Source organism: Peromyscus maniculatus, chromosome 11 (genome assembly GCF_049852395.1).
Source record: "Peromyscus maniculatus bairdii isolate BWxNUB_F1_BW_parent chromosome 11, HU_Pman_BW_mat_3.1, whole genome shotgun sequence".
Lineage (NCBI taxonomy): Eukaryota > Metazoa > Chordata > Mammalia > Rodentia > Cricetidae > Peromyscus > Peromyscus maniculatus.
Window position 1 is genome coordinate 66,469,108 of NC_134862.1, and position 23,632 is coordinate 66,492,739.

Sequence of the window (23,632 nt, forward strand, 5' to 3'; positions counted from 1 at the left end):
TATAATTTATAAATTTTTTAACTTATTTGCAAGAAACCAAACTGTACCATGTTTATGAACATAAATTAATGAAAAAATTGCCTGTGTTTCACACCAGTCACTTACCTGCTGTATAACTCTGGGCAAGTTGATTCTTATCTTTATGCCTCTGATTTTTCATCTATGGAAAAGGGCAATAACACTATTTTTCTGACAGTCACTTACAAAGACTCGTTAAACTGGGGCAGCTAGATGGCTCAACTTGATAAAGGCACTTGCCTGACAATCTGAGTTCAATCCCTAGGACTCACATGGTAGAAGGGTAATCAATTCTAGAAAAGTTGTTCCCTGACATTCATGTCTGTGCTTGTGTCATACATGCATACATACACAAATATTTTTAATGTTTTCAAGAAACAATTCACTAAGATAGGCAGAAGGTACTTAGCACTGCATCCGGTTCATAATGAACACTCCACAAGTTTTACTTATCATCATTAAAAACATGTTCATGATTGTGACTGTGATTAGAGATTAAATCAATACATAAATCAATGCTATACCTGACAATCTGAAAAGCACCAATGTGTCTACTAAGAATTCATGTAAAAGAAGGACTGAGTAAATAGATAACTTCTCCAAAGACAACTCCAAATGACCAACACTCATGAGAAATGGAAATATAAATCAAAACCGCTTCAGGATGGCAATTATCAAAGGAAAAGGAGAAGATATTAAGAGTTGACAATGACAAGGAGAAATTGGAAGCCTTGCACTTTGCTGACAAGACATTTAAATATTGCAGCTACAGTAAAAAGCTGGCAGTTTCACAAAAGTCAACTACAGAACTTCCATAAATCTGAGTTAGTATATTCAAATCTGCATCTAGATGTATCTACAGGTCTGGAAAGCTAAGGGTCGTCCAGTCATCTAAGAATGGAAAGCTGAGAATCAGATACCTGTATACTAAAGCTCCTAACAGTATTACTCACAGTAACTGAAAAGTGAACACAACTCAAGTGTCCATTAGCAAATTAGCAAATAGAAAAAGCAAAATGCAGCATACATAATGGAATATTATTCAGTCATAATAAAGAATAGTTTTGATAAAGTAATGAATGAGGCTTAATGACATACTTAGCAAACATTGTATAATTTTACATATATGAGGTACATAAACTAGGTAAATTCAGACACAAAAACTAGAACAGAGGTTACCAGCAGCTGGGGTGGAGGTGTGCAAGACAGAATCATTATTTAATGGTAGAAAAATACCATTGTAGATGGTATTTGATCATGTTGCAGATCATGAAAAGGTTTTAAATATTAAGTATGGTGATTATACGATTTGAGTATGTTTAATGTCATTCAATTGTACACTTACTAAAGATTGAAATTTTGTAATGTCTATTTCACAGTAGAAATTAATTAATGCAGAAGAATTTGTTACTCTAGCATCTTTACTTTAATTCCTGCAGTTTACCAATGAGGAACTCAGTTTTGACCCACCTGGCTCTGAAAAAGGCAGAGAAGTTATGATAAATCAAACTGCTAAATTCTAAGACCACTTAGGAAACAAGAAGTACCTTTAACTTTGTAACAAACATAACCACAAACTGTGAACTAGATAGTAGAAACAGGATTTTTTTTTTAAGGTTTTTTTCAAGTCAGGGTTTCTCTATGTAGACCTAGCTGTCCTGGAACTCACTTTGTAGACCAGACTGGCCTAGAATTCACAGCGATCTGCCTTTGCTTCCAAAATACTGGGATTAAAGGCATGTGCCACCACTGCCCCACTTAAAACAGTGTATTCTTCGCCAGGAAAAAAAAAAACTACTCCAGAGCTCAGATACTGACCACCTCACTTCATCAAAATATCTTTAGGAATCACTTTTGCATAATTAATTACTTCTCCAGCGAAGTGAAGACATGAATTATCATGTTCCCTAAGTCTCTTGAAAGAAAAATTATTCTAAGTATTTTGAGATTACAGGGGAAAGGGAGACTTTGTACAAAAAAAAAAAATAACCTATAAATATACTCTAGGTAAATGGGATGACATTGGTTATAAGAGGGTATGTTATTATTGTTAGTTAAGCTATACGTAAGATGACTGCCCAATGGATACTACAAACATCCTCTTATAATGAATGACACTCTGAACATTTTAAATGTTTCACAAAAAAAAACAGCCTCCAATATAAATGTTTAAAAATGTCTTTTCAAACTGTTTTAAGTTGAACTTGCAAAAAATTAAAATTAAAAAGTCTTCTGACATACACAAACCAGCAAAAGAAAAAAGTCTGCCCACATCAAATCCTTTAGCTTAGAAAATTTTGTAGTTCAACAGGGATCACTACATGCAACATAACTCCTCTTAGCCATTTTAGCAAGCTGTGTTCAAAAATTAGAACATAAAATTCCAATTTCTGTAAAAAGGAAAACTAGGGAGAAGTCTTGTCAAAATTAGAAAATACTGAGAGTACACTCATTCTGTTTTTGCTTTGTGTGTTTGGGGTTTGGGGAGGTTTTGGGGTTTTTGTTTGTTTGTTTGGTTGGTTGGTTGGTTGGTTGGTTTTTGGTTTTTTGGTTTTGTTTTGTTTTTTTTCTGTGACTGTGTCTCACTATGTAGCCTTGGCTGGCCTGGAACTGTCTATGTAGACAAGGCTGCTTCAAACTCAGTGAAATTTTATGCAACACCATGCCCAGCCCAAAGTCATTTTTTAAAATGTGAAACATACATTTTGTTAGTTAGTAGTCTTCTTTTTCAAGGTCTAAAAAACCTTGTTGAAACCACTTGTACAAAGCTGACCCACTTCTAACTAAAGCCAACTCACTTTCTGGCCCCCTCAAGGCACCAGACATGTATATGGAGAACAGACATACATGAAAGCAAAATACCAATACTCATAAAATAAAATAAAATATTTAAAGTAAAAATAAATTAAAATATGCCACTAATCAAAATAAGTACCACTGGAAAATTATTCCAGTTTTGAAAACCAATCTCAAAGCATTAAGACCCTGAGACCATTTAATAAACACTAAGTAATATGTAAGGAACTCCCCGAAGCTATATTGTATGTAGCAATATGGCATCAAGTCTTAAAATTATGAACCACATTTTCTATACCACTAGCATACTTTCTTTTCAGGAAGGTTGCACCAATCTGACACTAAGTCCCAGGCCTCTGGAGACACTGCAGCCTAAGGAAACAAAAGCTCTGAACAGAAACACTTGGACACACAGACATTTACTACTCTAGCACCTTCATAAACTTCTGAAATAGGGCTAAGATGCCCAACAACCAACACTACCAAAAAATAAATACTGAAATGCATTAAAAGAGAGAATTGTTTAAATAAGTTAAATAGTTAGTAATGATTATAACTTAATCACTAGCAAATTATCAGTAATGAAGCAGGATAATATTGGCTCATTAACATAAAGAGAACAAGAGACCTGAAGAAAAAATCTTGAAGCCTTGATCCACAGAATTTCGAGTAACCTCAACTAAATGTAACAGGCTCTGCTGACTCCCCATGGGAAGCCCTGCCTTGGAGGAGATGGGAATGGGGGGTAGGCTGGGGGAGGGAGGCTGGGGGGTGGGAGGAGGGATGAGAAAGGGATCTGTGGTTGGTATGTAAAATGAATAGGAAATTTCTTAATTAAAAAAAAAAGAAAAAAGAATTTTTTCTTTCTTTCTTTCTTTTTTTTTTTTTTTTTTTTTTGGTTTTTTTTGGTTTTTTTGAGACAGGGTTTCTCTGTGTAGCTTTGCGCCTTTTCTGGAACAATTCACAGAGATCCGCCTGGCTCTGCCTCCCCAGTGCTGAGATTAAAGGCGTGCGCCGCCCGACTTTTTTTATTTCTTTTTTTTAACCTTTCACACAGTTAATCAAAAATTTTAACTCCTCATATTTGGAGAGACAGGCATGTTTCATATACTGCTGAAGAAATGAAAACAGATAAACTTCTGAGGGAAGGCAATGTGGTAATGTCTTTCAAAAGTATATACTTACCCAGAAATTCTATGTATTTTTCTTATTACAGATCTAACTGCACATAAGCAAAATGGCTTACATTCAAACATCACTTGTAACTGCAAAACCTAGGAACTAATTAAGCAAATTATGATTCATCTATGCATTATACACTATTAAAAAATAAGTATCTCAGGCCAGGCATGGTGGCTTACACCTCTAATCCCAGCACTCAGGAGGCAGAAGCAGTCAGATCTCCAAGTTCAAGTCCAGCCTGTTCTACAGGGCGAGTTCCAGGAAAGCCAGGACTACACAGGGAAACCCTGTCTCAAAAAACCAAAATCAAAAAGAAAAAAAAAATGAGGAATCTCTTTACAATGTGATAGAAAATATATGCCAAACATATTAATTACTAGGGGAGAGAGAAATGAGAATTATAGATCAAATCAATACTTGTAATTTGGGTTGTCACATATAAAACAGAGGAAATGAATATAAAGAGTAAAAATCTAGGTACTATCAACCCAAATATAAAACAATTAAAAACGCACTCCAGACCTCTGAACTCCTAGCAAACTGGCTCACCATCTCATTAATATCATGAAATAAAAATCCTTTTTTTTTTTTTAAAACAGATCTCATTTTGTAACCCAAGCTGGTCTGGAACTCATTATGTAGTCCAGGTTGGCCTCAAACCTGTAGCAATTCTCCTGCCTCAGTCTCTTGAGTACAGGAATTACAGATATGTAACCACCATTCGTGTCCAGATTTTTTTGTTGTGGTGGTGTTTTTTGTTTGTTTGTTTGTTTGTTTGTTTGTTTGAATTAAATTTCTTGATTCCTACTTAAGGCAGAATTTTTTAAGTTTTCCCTCAGTACACTTTAACTAGGAACAGGAAGATAAATAAAATTTTCAATGGTTTATTGATTAGGTGAAGTAAGTAAAGGGGCTAGAAAGGGGAGGTGAGTGACAACTCAAGAAACAATCATTTCTACTTTTTAAATTTTAAAGGAATGTATTGCCTATTTTCTAAAATTTCCTTAAAATATCAATTCAGATCACAATTTAAATAATTTATACCTAAAGAGCTAAGACAAAAAGGATGAAAAACATGGAGTTTGTCTTCTGGTCTACCTCGAAAGAATTGCTGAGATTATTCTCATCATCCTGCTTTGTGGATGTTTTGTTCATCTTTGTTTTTTGTTACCTAGGTAATGGTACTTCCAGCATTTCCCTTAAAGACTGTGAAACTAACAATCTGATATTTCTCACTGTAGAATTTTCCTAACCTTCTGTTTCAAAAGGTCATCTCCCTAAGGGAAGCAGTAAGATCTAGAAGCTAAATCAGGAGGCTAAGGAATCTGAGGTTAAGAGTTCCAATCCTGACAAACTGTGGAATTTGTCTCCAATTTTGGAAATAAGCTAAACTTCCTGAGCCAGTTTCTCTCTGGCAAAGACATCTTTTAAAGGACTGTTTTGACAAAGATTCAGGACTACTGACTTTAAATTTTCTTTTTAATTTTTTACACTACTCTGAATTTTGTTTTCTTGTTTTGTTAGGTATTTTCTTCTACATTGTCTACAATGCCACTCTATATCCATAACTATTACCAAACTTTTAGGCTCAGAAATGGGGAAGCCTACTGAAAGTAACACACTGAGGCTAGAACTTGAGCAATATTGAAGATAACTATAGATGAATAAAAGTCAAATCAGGAACTAAACTAGAACCTTGGCAGAAAGGCCAATGAAAAACTAATAGAGTAATTTGGTAAGAAAGGGTAGAAAATTTAATTTCCTAATATCTAATTGTGTGGCAGAAATAAGAACGATCATAACTTCAATATAATAATCTAGCAAATGGGAACTGGAGAAATGGCTCAGTAGTTAAGAGCACTTGCTGCTCCTGAAGAAAATCTGGGTTTGATTCCTAGCACCCGCGTGTGAATTACAGCCATCCATAGCTCCAGTTCCAGGGGATCCAAAGCCCTTTTCTGACTTACCCAGTACTCGACACACATGTAGTGCATACACATACACACAGGCAAAAGATTTATACAAATATAATCAAATAATCTAACAAATGAAGTTTTGCTACACCTTCAAAGGTTTAAGTTTTGTTTTCTTACTGTATACTTATTAACATTTGCTGATTCCTTTCTATTTTCTTTCAAACATTTCTTCAAGATTGCCTTTTCACTAGAAAATAAGTTATATTAAATTTGTAGAGTTCTCTACCTACTGCTCTTCAGCAGTACTTGGTAGCCTTTGGGAAGAAAGGTGGTTTTTCACAAACATCAGAGAGCAATTATCCCTCTGCCAAAACCAGTGAAGTAATTTCAGTAGTGCCTTCAGCACACTTCAAACTCCTCTCTCTAGTTAACAAGACCAAACACCTCTAGTTACTTCAAAGTTTTTGCAATAAAGTAGAATAAGGGAACAAATGGCTAAATTTTTTCTGGATTAACTCAGACATCAGTTGATGCTGTGTGTGTATGAGTGGTTAACCTACTTAAAAGGTGATCAGATCACTTTGTGCTATGGAAGAGAGCAACTGTAAAGAACAATTACATAAAACTCTATGTTTCAACTTACCTCATCCTTCTTTCTAATGAAAACAAAAGAATCAGAAACCACTGCCTTGCCACTTTAGTAATCTTAGGAAAGCCTACTATCTTAGTCATGTGAGTTCCTTTTCCTCAGTAATGACAGAAATTTATTTCCATCAAAATAATAGAACACAATTTTACGAGCACTCAAAAAACTGAGTATTTTGGTGGCTTATGCTTATAATATCAGCATTCAGAAGGCCATAGCAAGAGAATCATCACAAATTTTAAGGCAGCCTGTGCTACATAACTAGTTCCAGGTCAACCTGAAATACAGAGTAGGAACCTTTCTCAACAACAACAAATATGACTACTCAATTTTATGATGTGTGTAGAACTGAATGGTATTGTAAAATAAAATAAAAGGAAAAAAATTTTATGATGTGAAAAAGATCAAGGCAGTTCTTGCATATGTTTATATTACTTATATTGGAAAAATTGTATAAATCCTTCTTTCTAAATCTGTGATCTCAATCCACAAAATTCTGAAAACCTCAGCTTTGTTGTTATCTTTTCTCACAGTAGTCTCTAACCTACACTAATGCAGTTATTTAGTTTTTAAAGCACTTAGTTTGATTGCAGAAATATTAACATGACTGATTCCTGATGATTTCTCTAAATGCCAAGTACAGATTTTATGTCACTGTGCATATAATATATGTGTGTGTTGTGTGTGTAATATATACATTTTTTGGTTGGTTTTTTTTTCAAGACAGAGTTTCTCTGTGTAATTTTGGTGCCTGTCCTGGAGCTCACTCTTTAGACCAGGCTGGCCTAGAACTCACAGAGATCACCTGGCTCTGCCTCCCAAGTCCTGGGATTAAAGGTATGCGCCACCACCGCCCAGCCTATATATCAGTTTTCTAAAGTCACTTTTTAATTCTAAACTGTCCAATGACTGAGGAAGATATTATAGATATATAATTTGAGTCAATGAAAGATACTTTAAGTCTATGAAAATAAGGTAGTAATGCATCAATGACAGAAATTAGAACTTACTAAGATAATATAAAAGAAATTGTTCACTACTGTCTATGAACTGAACATTAGTAGAACATACAATATGAGAAATTTTCTCTCAAGAAAATGGAGCTATTTGAATTTAAAATTATAAGAAGTTTTCTTGGAAGTTCTCTACAATCTGAAAGAAGAACTCATTTATTTGTTTCTTACTGTGTAGCCCAGACTGGGCTTGAACTCAAGATTCTCCTCACTCAACCTTCCCAGTGCTGGGATTACAGATCTGTACCACCACCCACAGTTGATAAAGAACTCTTAATACATATAAAATGAATTTGGAGGGACTGAGAAGATGGCTCAGTGGGTTAGAACAGTTTCTCTGCAAGTATGAGGAACTGATTTCAAATCCCCAGCACCCCCAAAGAAGGCCAGACCTGGCTAGGCATGTCTGTGACTTAAGCACTATAGACAGAAATAGGCAGATCTTGGAGAGCTCACTGACCAGCAGACCAGTCAGTCAGCCTAGCAAAAACAGCTCGATTTAGGCTCAGTGAGAGACACTGTCTCATGGTAATAAAACCGAGACCACATCCAGCTCTGGCCCCCATATGTGCACACATGTACATACAAATGATTTGGACATCAACATTCAGAACCTATGCCAGATTATAAATACTGGACTCAAGCTTAAGAATCTAAGAATATATAAAATGGTTACTCATTTATAATAGTTCAACTAACAATATTGAGAAAATTAAAACACATAAGTAATGTGAACATGTTTGGGGGTGCATATGATACATATTCACTGATCTTTCTTCTACCAATCTATTATATAGAACGCCAAAAATATTCAGACTTGACTGAACAACTTTATTCAGGTATACATTATTACAAAACAGGCTACATATTGACGCATGTAAGAATGAGTGATTGAGGGTAGGGGAGACAAAAAAAAAAAAGGAAAGAAAAGTAAAAGAATTATTCACTAGTAATATCCAAAGTTAACCAAAAACATCCTATAAAAAGCCAGTGAGTGAACCACATCTAATTCATAGTGAGCCAAAATGAAACCAGGTGTCCTTCAAAAGCCTTTAATCCCAGTGTTCAGAAAGCAGAGGCAGGTGGGTCTCTGAGGTCCCAGCCAGCCTGGTCTCAGAGCAAGTTCTAGGACATCAGAACTACAAAGAAAGCCTGGCGGTGGTGGCGCACGTCTTTAATCCCAGCACTCAGGAGGCAGGGCCAGGCAGATCTCTGTGAGTTCCAGGCCAGCCTGGTCTACAAAGTGAGCTCCAGGAAAGGCACAAAGCTACACAGAGAAACCCTGTCTCGAAAGAAAAAAAAAAAAAAAAAAACTACGAAGAGAAACCCTGTTGTAGCACAAATTGTTAGAAGGTCTTATTAATAAAAACAAACCTGGAGCCAGGTATTGGAGTGAACGCTGGAAGATCAGAAGCAGAATAGAATAAGCCACAGCTTCCTCACCTCGCCAATTCCTGAGCTGATCCTGTTTCCTCAGACTGGAAGCCTCTGAGTCCTCAAAAGCCTAAAAGCTTAACCAGCTCTAGTTCCTGGTTCTCACACCTTATATACCTTTCTGCCATCACTTCCTGGGATTAAAGGTGTGAGTCACCATGCCTGGCTGTTTCCAGTGTGGCCTTGAACTCAGAGAGATCCAGACGGATCTCTGCCTTTGGAATGCTAGGATTAAAGGCATGTGCTACCCCTGCCTAACCTCTATGTTTAATATTGTGGCTGTTCTGTTCTCTGACCCCCAGAAAAGTTTACTGGGGTGCACAATATATCAACCACACCCTGTTTCGGGGGTAGTGGTAGGGAGGACATAGTAGGCCAAAATGAAACAGCTTCCCAGACTTGATGATGGTTATAACATCTTAAATAAATATCAAGTTACTACAAGTGTAAAAACTAGACTTCGTCTTTAACTTAATCCCTAAAACATATTAAATATATACTACAACTACATAAGACTTCCATCTCATTAGCTCACAGGAGAAATGCTTACCAACTTCCACTGTCTATATTTCTAGAAGTCCATGGTACTTAACACAGTATAATTAATTTCCTTTTTCTTGTGTTTGCTGAAATAGTACCTACCAACTTTTAGAAACTTTCCAGCAGGTTCCTTTTGCAATCAGTAAAAACAGAGATCTACACTAACTTAATGATAACGTTGTTACTTATTTTATTAACTAAATACTTTAGATACATCCTAATGGCAATATTAAAATTTAAAGTACATGATTTCTTGTTCACTCTTTAAAGTACTTGGTGTCTAACGCTCCAAGAGTGACCAATGAACACACTTGCAAAATATGTTACACCAATGAGTGCAGAGCACTACCACAGACAATTCTAGAGTGGCTTAAATCATTCCTGGGGTAGCCTACTCTTGCCATCCATTCACAGTGTAGGAGTCCGTTTTCATGTTCTCATTGTTTACCAGAAAGCATAGACAGTAAGGCTGACTTTGCCGCTCCCGTTTCCTTTTGCTAGCCTGCTGAGCTTTTGCAGCCAATTGACTTTGCTTTGACGCTATAAATATCTGGGAAATGTTCTGCATTTGATGCTCTTGGATTCTGAATCCATATTTAGCTGTTTGTGGCATGTCTTTGTTTAAGCTACTCTACCACCCATAACATCAATCAGGTTGAGTTCTAAATGGTCAAAGGGAAGATGGATGAATATTCAACACCTATTTACTATGAGGCAAAGGACCAATCTGCTAGACCTGATGACAATAAAGAAGGTGACAAGGTAAGAATATAATAAGACAGACTACCTAGTGTCAAAAATTTATACTCTTGACAAGACATAGGTACAAGTACTGTAATACTGAAATGAAACATTTTACTCAAATAAAGGACAGTATAAACATTTTCTCTTAGCTGTGTCTCAAAGACTTGCATTTGTTTGTGTTTTAAATATAGATCCACCTACTACAAAGCTCTGAACATATTCCAACGAAGTTTTCCAAATCATGGCAATACACAAAGCTCTGGATGTATTATTAATCAAAGAGCCAAACCTGTTAACCACAAAGTAAAAATAGTGCCAGTCTTCAGATTTGTGATGTAAACTAAGAAAACACTGCTCCTAAAAGTTCCTGTGCAATATCCTTAAGAAAGGAGAAATGTTTTAGTTGTTTTCAAAGAAAAGTCTTGAAGAGAATGTGAGCTGTAGCAGCATCCAGCATCACTCAATACCATTTTTATCTTCAAAATCCTGTGTGGATCTCTACTCTGTGTAAGCCAGACCTGAGCAGCTTCCTACCCCTACCTTCCTAACATGTGACAACATCCCAAGCAAAGTCACTCTGACTTTGCTTCTCTCAATTCAGTTCACTGACCTTTGGATGAAAGGGCTCCCCAAGAATCCTCCTGACGATGAGGATTTAAAAAGCACTGACTTAAGAGCTTGCTCAGTGACTGGCTTCAAAAGTGAGGATGGAATTTGTAAGCCAAGTAGTAGTCAAATAAAAGGGACCAATGAAACCAGATTCCACCTTTGGTGCACAAACTTAGTGCCAAGGAGTTAAAACTATTTGTCCGAAGTTAGGGAACCAATCTGTGACAAAGCCAGAATTAAAAAGCCAGCTTCTCAACCTCCAGTCAATGTACTCTACACCAAGTTCCCAGTTCCTGGGTTTCTTTAAAATAGGTGAACCACAATGAAAAAAAAAAATCTCTTTAAATTATATAGAAGATCAAATATGACCCAACAGAACCAGTTTTGAAACACAAAGCAGACAAGAAACAAGAAAAAATAAACTAATATTCCTTAAAATTTTACTTTCCAGCTGGGCCTGGTAGCTCGTGCCTTTATCCCAGCACTCAGGTAGTAGAAATAGGCAGATCTCAGTGAGTCTGAGACCAGCATGGTCTACATGTCAAGTTCCAGGCCAACCAGGGCTACACAGTGAGAACCTGTCTAAATAATAAATAAATATGATCTTAAAAACTGATTTCCCACATTCTGTTATTCTGACCTCAAAGAATCATACAACAGACTATTTCAAAACTACCCCAAAACAGCCAAGAGTCATTTAGTTTGGAATGTTTGTAACCAACTGTGGACAACCTAAGCAGTGTCCAGGATGAACTAACTTCCTTAGAAGAAAAGCAGCAGTATTAGACAGTAAGTAAAAACAATTTTAATTAGCTGACATAAATCACACATTTTTTTAAAAAAGAAATGATGCAAGGGAAATTCTGCCACTTGACAGAAAAAATGCTCCCTCTTTAATACCTTCTGTGTATGATGTGTGTGCGTGTAAGCCAACTACTCCAGATTCCACACTACATGCAGAAACCAGGAACCACAGGGTTAAAAACAACTTGCACAAAGTTAAGTGACAATCAAGCTGTGGCAAAACCAGAAAAAAAACCCATCAGGTTCTCAGCCCTTATTTGTATGCTACTAATTTCTAGGTGTAGATGTGTGTGGCGGGGTGTGTTTTACGTGTGTGCAAAAACATGCATACAAGCTGAGTTCTAGGACAGACTATCACTATCAAAACAATAGTATGAATGTATATAGGTTACATATATGTGCAAGATGGTATTTAAAATAACAGCTAGAACAGCCAACTTTCTGAACACTCATTTACCAAATTACCACATATTCTTAGCATGGTCCTATCTCTAACATCATAAAAAAAAGTATGTGTATGCAGATAAGAAGATAAAATAGCAAAATATAACCATAATGTATTCTAATTTATACTCATTTTTAGTCTCTCATCGACCTTTGTTATAAGTAATCAGCTAAACTGAATTAGCAGACAAGTGGACTATCAGGCACCAAAGCTTTTAAATCTAACCTGCTGAGAATGAATTGAGTAACTCTGCATCAGTTCCTACTTCTTTGCTTTAATTCCTACACACACACACACACACTTAGAAACATCAGCTAAATACAAAGCGGTACATACAGAAATTTCTAAGAACTAGTCATAAGAGAATTTGCTCATTTTTATGATTGAAGGGACTTTTACAGAATATTTAATCCAATTCACTCACTTTATAGATAAGGAATCTGAGGCAAAAAAGTGACCTAATCTGCCCTAAACTGTTTAATAATTTAGTGACAACTGAGGCAAGAACTCAAATGTCTGAGATCTTTCTCACAGAGATGGACATGAAGTCTTGACGTCCACTGAACTGTTCAAAAGACAACTTGTAAACCATGCAAAAGTTGATCTTGAATTGTAAAGCATAGACCCTATTTGGAAGTATGAAAGCAAAAAATAAATGTAATATGCTGATCACTAATGGGCTTAGATGCACATGACTGCAGAATAGCAAGCACTTCAACAGTGTATTTGATCCCAGATGCTTCAAACTGGTCATCTTCTATTCAGCCACATTTATGTCTTTTACGGTCACGTGAGCTAAGTGATAAACATCTTGCTATTTCAATATTTTGGAATGCCACAACTAAACTGTGAATGCACACTACAAATCCTTGAGCTAGGAGTTTTCAAAACCAGCATGTTTATTGCTGCCACAGCCTTACCTTAATAGAAAACCATCCTTCAGTTTTCATTTAAAAGGTGGTTACTAGGAATGCAGAAAGGGAAAGTTTTTCATGTGTTCATCACTTTAAACCTGCTGAGTGGCAACCCGGTCGCTTTACAATGAAAACCAGAAACAATAGTGCAATCTGAAACAATCTACGCACTCAGGATAAGTGGAGGGTAAGGTTCAAAGAAAAGCTGTAGATAAATCCTCTGCTACCAAACCCTTGAATTTGGGCTGGGGCTCGCTCTCTCGCGCTCTGTTTTGTTTTCATCCATTAGCTCATCTTCTACTCAGCTTTTTGGTATCTTCGTTCCCACACTTGCTTCACTCAACAGGAAGGAAATGAAATCCCATTCACTGGTTTTGTGCCTTGTTCCATCATACCTTCCTAAAGACTCAGAAGCAAGTGCCCTTAATTAATCACCTAAGAATTACGTCTGGATAGCTCAACTCCATAAACTTACTGTGGATATCTAAAGAGGACCAAAGATCCTACTGAGTCACATACCCTGGCGCTATATTGGATAAACTTGTCAAAAACGCATTTCCTGAAACAAAAAGGGAGGTGGGCAGCTGACCTAGGATAGACGGGGACTGGGAATGCAACGGAGCCCGAGGAAAGGGAAGAAACGCCGGCCTTTTAACACAGACGGCCTGTGATCCTTACCGTACACCCGGACCCAGCTCTGCTGCTGACACACCGACTCCAGAAGGATCCGATCCAGCATGCCACCGGCCACTGCCCCGCTGACTGGGACGACCGCGTCCAGATCCTCCGGGGGCAGCGGCGAGTCAGACTCCAGCCCCGAGAACATCTCCGGCCACGACAGCGCCTCCGCGGCTCCTCCGGACGACGGGGAGAGCTCCATGGTGTCCCGGAGAGGAGCAGGCGGCGGCGGCGGCGGCGGGTCGGGCTCCCTGGCTGCGGGAAAGGGACGACGGCGCGGCCACCAGCGCCCGAGCGGCCGCGGGCGCGGACGCCGCTCACCTCCTTCCCCGCCGCCCACCGCCCGAGGGCCGGGCGCTGCAGCCCACCTGCAAGCGGAGGGTGGGACCCGGGCCGGGAGGCGGGTCCAGCGTGGCCCCGAGCGGAGGCGGGACCCGGCTCAGGTGCGGGTCCGGAGCGGACGCGGAGCACCGGGGAGCGCGGGCTCGCCTCCCGCCCCCGCGGAGCCCTCCTCAGCCCCCGCGGGCGCGTCCGAGGGCGGCCCGGGCTCGGGCTGAGGATGGAGCGCGGCCAGGCAGGGCTGGGCTCGGGGGCGTCGCCGCCAGGGGCCGCCCCCTCTGACCGGCTCCCGCCGCCGCCGCCGCCGCCTCAGGGGCTCAGAGCGTCCGGCTCCCTCAGCCTGAGGGGCGCGCCCGGCCCGGCTGCGGTCCGCCTGGCGTCTCCTGGCTCCTGCGGAACGCGCAGGCCGGCCCGCTAACTCTCAGGCCGCCGCTCCGGCCGCTGCTCGGGCTCCGGCTCGCGCTCCTCTGAAAAGCCCACAAGCCCGGCAAGCCGCGGCGCTGGCGGCGGCGGCGGCGGCGGCGGCGGGCGGCATCCCAGGGTGATAGGCCGGAGCAATCGAGAGCCGAGCGCGCGGCCGCGTGTGCAATCCAGTAACCGAGCGGAGGAGGAACTGCCGCCGAAGACAGCAAAAATCGGGTACCGACTCACTCATCGGGCCAGGCCCGCCCACTTCCCTAAGACTGTCCCGCCCGACCACCTCTCGGTGCCGGGATCCTTGAGCGGCTGCTGGAGGCAGAGGCGGTGTGGGGAGGCGGAGAGAAAAGGGGGTGCGGGAAATTTAAAAAGATGGGAAAGGCGCTTCCCTTTTTTTCTGAGCCCCTTCCCTGTTGACTTCTGGGCCAACGCTCCTTTCTTCTCGAACGAAGAAATTGAAGACCCCGCTTTATTGAACAGCCGCCTTAGGGGAAACGCCATCATTCTTCCAGAAGGGAGATCTGGCCCCGGTTCTTGGATTCTGAAATCAGTGCGAGAACCCCGCTTTGCGCCCTGTCCGCCCTGGAGTTGGATTTGTCATCAGTTTAGAATAGCTTGGCTACGATGTGTGGTGTGGATGGATGGACGGGCCTCGCAAGTACATGAAATGCCCCAAAGCCCCGGCATTAACCAAACAAGCTTCTCTTTTTTTGCCTTTGATCTTTGTGCAATCTGTTGGCTTTCTCTTTTCTTTTAACAGTCTCACTTGTGTTTTATTTTTGGTTTATTTGTAAACTGTCTGCCTCCTTAACGGTGGATTCATTTTGTGCCCACCCAAGAGATTGCAGGCAAAATAATAGTAATAATTTCAAATAGAACACTAGCAACTGAAACTGTATTGGCACATCACGATATTCAAAAATTCATGAACGTGGCCATTTCAAACCGAGCAGAAGTTTTCCGTAATTAGATGATGCTTTAAAAAAAAAAATCTTTTGGGGGAGAATTATAGTTTTGTGTCCCAACCCACGCCAGCCCTCGTTTCTCTCTATGAACAATAAGACCTCTATAAGAGGCCAGTCTAGTTTTTGGCATTCTGGTGTGTTTTGGGCTTTATGGGAGTTAGAGGATGCATTTTGTAAATTCTCCCAACTCTTACCTAGAGTAATAGCATTTCAAAGCAAGAAGTGACGTTAGAGCTCCTCTCATCCTGCCTCTGGTTTAACAGGTGCAAACAGGACAGTCCAGGTTACCTGGCAAAGCAACCACCAGTGCAACAGGTACATCTACAAGCTCTCAATGATGCCGATTTCTTCCACTTTGATCCTTCAAGAACTCTGTGATTAGACTTGTTGATCTGTTGCTTGGCGATATAATGGAGTGATCCCTCCTAGTACGTAGAAACCCACTTGCTTGCCATCAGTTGTCCAATTCCAACCCATCATACATTCTTTATTAAATGAGAAGTGTTGAATCGAGGAGTTACAGGGCCCCCGCAAAACTGGGAGGGGGGTTGGTTTATTGTGGTTAGTTTTTTGTTTTTTGGTGGTGGTGGTGGTGGTTTTTTTGTTGTTGTTGTTTGTTCATTCTGGTTTTTTTTGGGGGGGGTTGTGTTTTGTTTTGTTTTGTTTTGTTTTGTTTTTCACAGGGTTCCTCTGTGTAACAGCCCTGGCTGTCCTGGAACTTGCTTTGTAGACCAGGCTGGCTTTGAACTCCCAGAGATTCACCTGCCTCTGCCTCCTGAGTACTAGGACTGTGAACCACCATGCCCAGATCATCTCCAGTTTGTAAAGGTCTTTGAAAGGACATTGCTCCTTTGCTGTAGCGGGAGGGAGGGAGAGAAAACCCTCAGGATATGGTTTTCATTTGTATTAAATTATTGTTGATGTCTCAAAGAGTAAGTGAAAATGGGCATCAGACATACAAATCTGAGTATCTACTATATATATGGCATGTATTTACCCAAGCAATTATCCCTAAAGCAGCATTAGGAGTGGTACATAAAATTCAGAATTTCTTATTTTCAGAATTTGCTCTCAGTGTCATCATCCATGTTAAGAAAACAGCTCCGCCAAACTCCCATCAATCCTGCTTTTATAATAACCCACTGTCTTTATCCAGACCACTAAAGTGCTGGGCCCTACTTCACTTTGTCATCCTGAGCTCAGTCTAGCTTCAGGTCATCATCTAATTACCTAAGTAATAATATATGTCTGGAATTTATCTAATGTCTCTAGCTAATTTAAAAGAAAATACTTTCAAAACATAAACAGTAATAATAACAGTAAATAATTCTGTGACAGAAGCAGAGTTTTTAAAAATCATCTTTGGCCAATGGGAAACAAGTTGAAGCATGGAGTAATATTAAACAGTATATCTGAAGATAACTAGATTAAAATGCTAGCCTTCTAAATGGCAGGATGGCATATGCCTAGAATGCCTACTGGAGAGTAGAGGCAGGAGGATCAGGAGTCAGGGTCACCCTTAGGTACATAGAGACTTGGAGACCAACCTGGCTACTTGACTCTGGACAAAATACAAACAGGAAACTTTTAGTGGCCTAATTTTTAAAATTTATTAATCTGCATTCTTAAGGATTTTTGTTTTGCCGCAGGTGGAGTTCTGATATTTGTGGAAAATGTGTATTTTTGCAAGTGATATCATTAAAAAATAATATAGAGAAAAAAGTTGTAAACCAGTTTACATTGGTAGACATAGTTAATGCTGCTTGAATTTGTACCTGTGGCATCTCTGTGATATAATCCCGGATTTTAAGGTGAAGACAGACTTTTGAGTGATAAAAATCTTAGTTTGCAGACAGACCTTGATGTATGAACGACAAAAGAGCTGGAGATTCATTTCCTTACCTGAGGCCTCCCATTTGCTTTGCTCTCTTTTAGAGACCTTTAGAGATGATCAGCACGTGCATAGTCATTGGAACTCTTAGCCCCCAAAATCAAACCAAACAACTAGGACAAGTGGGAACTGAAATTGGGAACCTGTGGAAGGATGTGAGGATTGAGGGAGGAGTTACCTAGTTGATGATCTAAAAATCAAAATCTAGGAACAGTTTGAGATTTCTAAAACATTGGTTGTGAGTATATATCACTAATCTTAAGGAGAGATGAGGATTTGATTCTTGGCAGTCACCACTTAAAGGGTAGGTGTGTGCTTGTTCGTCTCCCCATCCATTTGTTAGAAAATGCACATACCTCAGGAGGTCCCTCATTTTGTATACCCTCCCCCTTTCTCTCAACAAATAATCCCATAAACAGGAAGCCAACTTTTCAGCTGTGGCGTGTCAGAACTCCCTTCCAGTATTCCCTTTCTTCTTGAACATAGGCACCTAGCACTTTCCTGATTGCATTCTAGAGTATTGGTCATAAGGGAAAGTTTTCAGCCTTCCCATATATCTCTAATTCCCTGATAATCCAAGCACTTGTATGACTGAAAGTGTCAGCTGAATAATGTTGAGTTTGGGAGACCCATCTCTACCCATCTGCAGTGCTGAGGTCCAGTCAGTAGTTTATAAATGTTGAATGCTCCACCAAGATGGCATTTCCTGGATATCAGACTCAATGCTTCACATATAATCTCTCTCTCTCTTTTTTTTTTTTTTTTTTTTTTGGTTTTTCGAGACATGGTTTCTCTGCGTAGCTTTGCACCTTTCCTGGAACTCGCTTTGGAGACCAGGCTGGCCTCGAACTCACAGAGATCCGCCTGCCTCTGTCTCCCGAGTGCTGGGATTAAAGGTGTGCGCCACCACCGCCCGGCCACATATAATCTCTTTATGTTCTCCCTTTCCCTCACCCAAACAGCCATCCCATCTCTAATTTATTAGAAAGGAACTAGTAGATTCGACTTCATATTTACAGAGCACTAGTCATCTGACACCCTCACACCCCAGACCTGATTAGCTGTCCTCTTTTCCCTGGGGACTTTCCACTTACAGTTTTATCTTACCTTCCTTATAGGTGCACTATCATAAATCATAGTTCAGACCAGATCACATCTAAAACGAATTTTAAAGTCCTTGTTGCCTACAAAAGAAAAATGCAAAACCATCCCAAGTTTAAAGGGACCACTCAAATGTGGTCCCAATATCATTGGGACCTCCTGGCCTCTATGCATCCAACTGGCATGGCTCACTACCCCAAAATACCCAGATCTTTCCTTACTCCTACCTTCAAGGAAGCAACTCAACAAATGCTGCTGATCAAGTCGTTCCTTATTCTTCAAGCTATCAATGACCTAAGCTTCCTCTGAGTTCCCATACCATTTGTTCCTGTTTCACTTCTGGGATCAATCATAATGAATATTGTGGTATAGTCCTTTGTGTGACTCTTAATATACACATAAGAGGCTCCAAACACTGTGAACGCAGAGACTGCGTCATACATGTTTATTTCCCTACACCATCTTTCTCATATCAGACTTACATTGATATCAGAAACCAGGAAACAAGAAGCTAGATTAAGAGACAATGAAAACTTTGTTTGGTTCTTAGACATGTGGGACTGCAAAAGACATTAAAAACCAGTTTAATCAGTCCAGTCATTCCATTCATTTTCTGTCCTGCCCCTCCTCAGTTGAAAATAAACATACCTTGCTAAGTATGATGGTGAATGCCTGTAGTCCTAGCTACTGAGTAGGATCAACTAAGTTGGAGACCAGCATGAGCCATACAGTGAGATCCCATCTTGAAATGAATTAGAATGAACACATCTAGACCCTGAAAAATAACTAGACTTGCCCAAGGTCATATAACTAGAGACATAGGAAGAAGTCAGAGTTGAGTCTTCTGAATCTCAACCCATCCAGTCCAAAGCTTGAGTGCTTCCCACCCTTTTCTGTCCCTTTCTAAATAGCTACTTTTCTTATTGATGAAGGTTTTCTCAGCAAAGCAATTTTATTCTCTTACATATTACTTAAGCTTAAAGCATTTGTGCCACATTCTTGGCCCCACATATAATTTTAGCAAAATTATGCTTTTTTTTTTTAACCAAAGGACCAAACAGAGACATCAGAGAAACATCTGGTCTGATTCATCAGGGCAACAGCAACATTTCTATTTATACATGAGCACAGCCCTATCTTTGTAGCTCTCAGCTGTTGCTCATTGCTCAGTGTGTTCCCCCTTTCAACCTTGTCTGTCCCTCATCAAGACAGCATCCTGCATCCTGGGTTGTAAGCAGAACCTAATATAATAAAAGAAAAATACATTCCTTAATCCCTAAAAGGATTCTGCGTTTTAAAGAAACTATTTCTCTACCTTTTCAGTCCCTTTGTTCTAGAGTATGTGATGACAAGTCTCAAGTGGTCAGGTAGCTGCCACTCATTCTACTGCATTTGGGTAGAAAGATGTATGAAAACCAAAGCTGAGCTGTAAGGTATGTTTGGAAGCAGATCGGTAAAGAAAATAAATGTAAGCTGGGGCCTCACAGCAACATGTGATGATGATTTAAAAAAACAGAAACTACATAATCTTAGGTAGGCTTATTAGTACAAGAAGGAAGGAAGGAAGCAAGCAAGCAAGCCAGCCAGCCAGCCAGGGTACCCTTTTCTACATAACCCTAAGAGAAAGCCACTACGTGTAGCAGCCACTGACAGTGTTGTTTGGAAAAAACCATGGAGCATGCCAGAGACAAACAGCTTTCCACCAGTTACTTCTTCTTGGCAGAAACTCCTTTCAAAATTATGACCTCACCTCAGCATTCAACTTTAGGAATTCAAAAAGGATAAAAACAGAGGGAACCACAATGGCCTCTGACATCAGGGTCTAATTAAATCTCTTAAGATCTTAAGCACTGAAAATAATAAGGTGCCCAACTCCACCCTGTGTAATTTAAGAATTCATTTGCAAAGTGTTGGAAAAGCACCAAAGTTATGACCCCCCCAACCCCAGAGACTACAACTACAGAATCTGCTCCAGAAACTGCAAATATAAAACTATTCCATTTTTGTGGCATTTGCTTTGTTTTGTTCTGTTGTTGTTTTGTATGCTCCCATACACATCTGTTGAATGGTAGAGCTCTGCTCGGAATACAGTGACAGCATCTATTAAAGCATACAATGCAAGAGATGGGTCATATTTAGCAAATTAGTTTCTATGTTATTCTAGTAACAACAGACACCAAGTTATTTTACCCTAACCAAACAAAATGACTTCTTCCTTAGCTTTATAGTCTTCATGAGTCTTCAGGGGGGAAAAATGAAGTTAAAAAATCAGAGCCCAGCAACCCTAAAGGAGAGATTTTTAAAAATATGATTCTGTTATCATAACAACTGGCCAATATATGTAGTTTATATTGACCTACTTTCATTTTGTCTCTTATAAAAAGGTGCCAAGATATCAGTTATAAGCCTAGAAATTTTTTGGTGATGGTGATCATTTGGTCTCAAAAAGACATTCTCGGTAGCACAAAACTGAAGTCTAGACACAAGTTGTCAGAAAATGACTTTGGAATTTGAGGTTCCTAAGACGTATGGCAAGACAGACAGTGTAGACAGCAACAGATAACTGAAGCAAACTGGAGTAAGTCAGAGGGTCAAGGAGGTACACAGATGTTAGAAGGTACATACATGGACTCCAACTGCTAGGATGGTGCTGCTAGAGATTCAAGCCCAGTCAAATCCTTAGAAGCCCACCAATCCTTTAGCTGTCATTGATGATTCCTGTCCCATTTTCTCCACTGAACATACCTCATTTATGCCTCTCTCTGCTAGACGTGGACAACTCTCATCTTTAACAAATGGTTCTGCCTCCTACTTCTAGAAGAAAATTTAAAGTCACCAAGTAAGATCTCCTTCAGTATCCCCCTATCTCTCCCATCTCCCCACCCCCCATTTTTTTTTTTTTTACAAAGTCTAGGTCCTCCTACTTCTCTCAAGTTTTAAAAAATTATTTTCTCTTCCTTGTGCTTTCAATAATGGCTCCTTCTTTGAATTCATGTGTCCATCTCTTCCATCCTATCAAAAAGCTTTGGACGAATGCAGTCCATAGATGCTCAAAATTGTCCTTGAAATGCACCCAGAACACAGGCTAGCTGGATGGATACATGCTGTGGATATCACTCTATATAAATAAAACACTGATGGCCAGTGACCAGGCAGGAAGTATAGACGGGACAAAGAGAGAGGAGAATTGGGGAAACAGGAAGAAGGAGAGAGAGACACTGCAGCCACTGATGTAAAGACGCCGGTAAGCCACCAGCCACGTGGCAAGGTATAGATTTATAAAAATGGGTTAATTTAAGATAAAAGAACAGTTAACAAGAAGCCTGCCATGGCCATACAGTTTATAAGTAATATAAGCGTCTGAGCGATTATTTTATACTTGGATTGTGGGACTGTGGAGCTTGATAGAACCTGGAGAGAAGCTCTCCAGCAACAGATACATGGAAGGATGGATGGATGGATGGATGGATGGATGGATGGATGGATGGATGGATGGATGGACGGATGGATGGATATGGATAAGTATACGTAACAAACCAAGTAAAGCCAAGTGTTATTTGGAGAAGAGGTGGTAGGTACATGGTTATCCACAATATAATTCTTTTAACTTTTCTTTCTGTTAATTGTCATAATAGCTCACCAAGATCAAGCCTAGGCCACTCACTGACATGGCTCAAAGCCCCAAGAAGGTCTGGATCATTGTGGTACCTCTCTCCAGAAGATGGTGACAAAAATTGAAATCAACCAGCACACCAGGATCCTTGTTCCTTCTGTGGCAAGACCAAGATAATAATGGTCACGGTCATCTGGCCCTGTGGTTCTTCCATGAAAACAGTGGCTGGTGGGTTCTGGACCCATTAACACCACTTCTGCTGTCACAATCAAATCGGCCATCAGAAGACTGAAGGAATTGAAAGACCAGTGGAAGTGCCATCATTTGAGCAGCCTTGGCCTACAGTGAATGAGTTAACTCACAACAAAAGCATAATAAAAAGTGCTGGTTGGGTAAATCTTCTGACCCAAATCTTCCTGAAGTCACCATAAGTCTCTCTTGTCTTTTTTCTCTCTGAACTTTTGAAAGAATATACTATACTCATTGTCTCCACTACCTCCTTACCTTCTGGTAACTCTTTTTCTTCAGATATTTAAAAAAGAAACTAAGTGTTAAAGTTGAAATCCCCTTAGTATTCTGAACAATCCCTCCTCTTCTAGCTACCAAGATGTCCTTGCCGTTCTAATGTTGGTGTGTATTTCTTCCACACATGTGGATGTATGTGTGCATGCAAATCCTTTGATGATTTTTCTCCTGTTTAATTTTTTACTTGTGTCTTTTTAAAATTTAAACACATGCATATAAAACATATCCTAGAACTTACCTTTTATGTGCAGTATTATCAAGGTTTATTAACGTTATTACTAGGAAGACCTAGTACACTCCTTTAAACTGCTGTATAATTTTTTTTTATCATAAAAGAATCCATGGTTCACTTACAGTCTACTACTTTTTTTCACAAACAATAAAGAAGTAAGCATGGTTAAGGCACTTCTCATTATTCATAGATTTACATTTTTAAATGAAAAACTGAATTGGCATATGTCACAAAATGCTGGTGAGTTTTTTCCAGTGTATCTGTCTCAAGTTACAGGTACTGAGTTTCCTCTTCACATCAGTTTTTTTCAATTTTTTTAGACTCTCAAGAATATACATGAAAAGCATTCCAACTTAAAAATTTACATTTTTCCTTTTGATGTGCTCTTGTCAATTCAGTATTGTCTGAATTGCCTATCATGTTCTTTGCTGTTTTTTTTTTTTTTCCAACTGCAATTTTGTCTTCTGTGATTTGTAAGTTTCCCCTATATACTTACTGTAGCCTAATCTGTTGGTTGTTTAATTTTTATTAGCAGGTAGTAATTGTACAAAATAATATATTTCATTATATTTTCATGCATGTATGTAATATATTTTTATTGTATTCGCTTTCCATTCCTCTTTCTTATCTCCTCTCCTTTTTATTGTGGTTCATTTCTTCTCACAAATAGTTCCTTTTCTTCTTTTATGTCTCTTTTTTTAAAAAATCTATATTTTGCATATAATAGTCTTCAGTTCTATCAATTTTCTTTCAAACCAATTTTGTTCTTTTTTGCTAAAATACTCGTGTGTGTGTGTGTGTGTGTGTGTG

At 39.5% G+C, this 23,632-nt stretch overlaps 2 protein-coding genes across 5 annotated transcripts in view; one reads left to right on the top strand and one right to left on the bottom strand.

Moving 5' to 3' along the window:
* The window catches only part of Rasal2 (RAS protein activator like 2), a 301,544-nt gene extending 287,508 nt beyond the window's left edge, over positions 1-14,036 (bottom strand). For 2 of the 4 annotated variants that reach the window (XM_015992627.3, XM_015992625.3), the window contains exon 1: positions 13,740-14,035. In XM_015992627.3, coding sequence (XP_015848113.1) covers positions 13,740-13,941 — 202 coding nt within the window. In that variant the 5' untranslated portion in view covers positions 13,942-14,035. Of the gene's footprint in view, positions 1-13,739 lie in introns of all 4 variants that reach the window. The other 2 variants (XM_015992624.3, XM_015992628.3) reach the window with 2 other exon arrangements.
* A 262-nt stretch (positions 14,037-14,298) lies between these two features.
* LOC143267743 (uncharacterized) lies at positions 14,299-22,496 on the top strand. Its single transcript, XM_076547153.1, has 5 exons — positions 14,299-14,434; positions 14,504-15,153; positions 15,659-15,775; positions 21,222-21,291; positions 22,088-22,496. The coding sequence occupies exons 1-5, from the start codon at positions 14,299-14,301 to the stop codon at positions 22,105-22,107; spliced, it is 993 nt and encodes a 330-aa protein (XP_076403268.1). The 3' UTR covers positions 22,108-22,496.
* The last annotated feature ends 1,136 nt before the right edge of the window (positions 22,497-23,632 follow it).

What these genes read in the sequence shown, in the direction of transcription:
- LOC143267743 (XM_076547153.1), top strand. Translation starts at nt 14,299, where the DNA reads ATGGAGCGCGGCCAGGCAGGGCTGGGCTCGGGGGCGTCGCCGCCAGGG. An exon ending in CAGCCTGAGGGGCGCGCCCG is followed by an intron (nt 14,435 to 14,503) that starts GCCCGGCTGCGG and finishes GCTAACTCTCAG; the next exon opens with GCCGCCGCTCCGGCCGCTGC. An exon ending in AGAAAATTTAAAGTCACCAA is followed by an intron (nt 21,292 to 22,087) that starts GTAAGATCTCCT and finishes TTGTCATAATAG; the next exon opens with CTCACCAAGATCAAGCCTAG.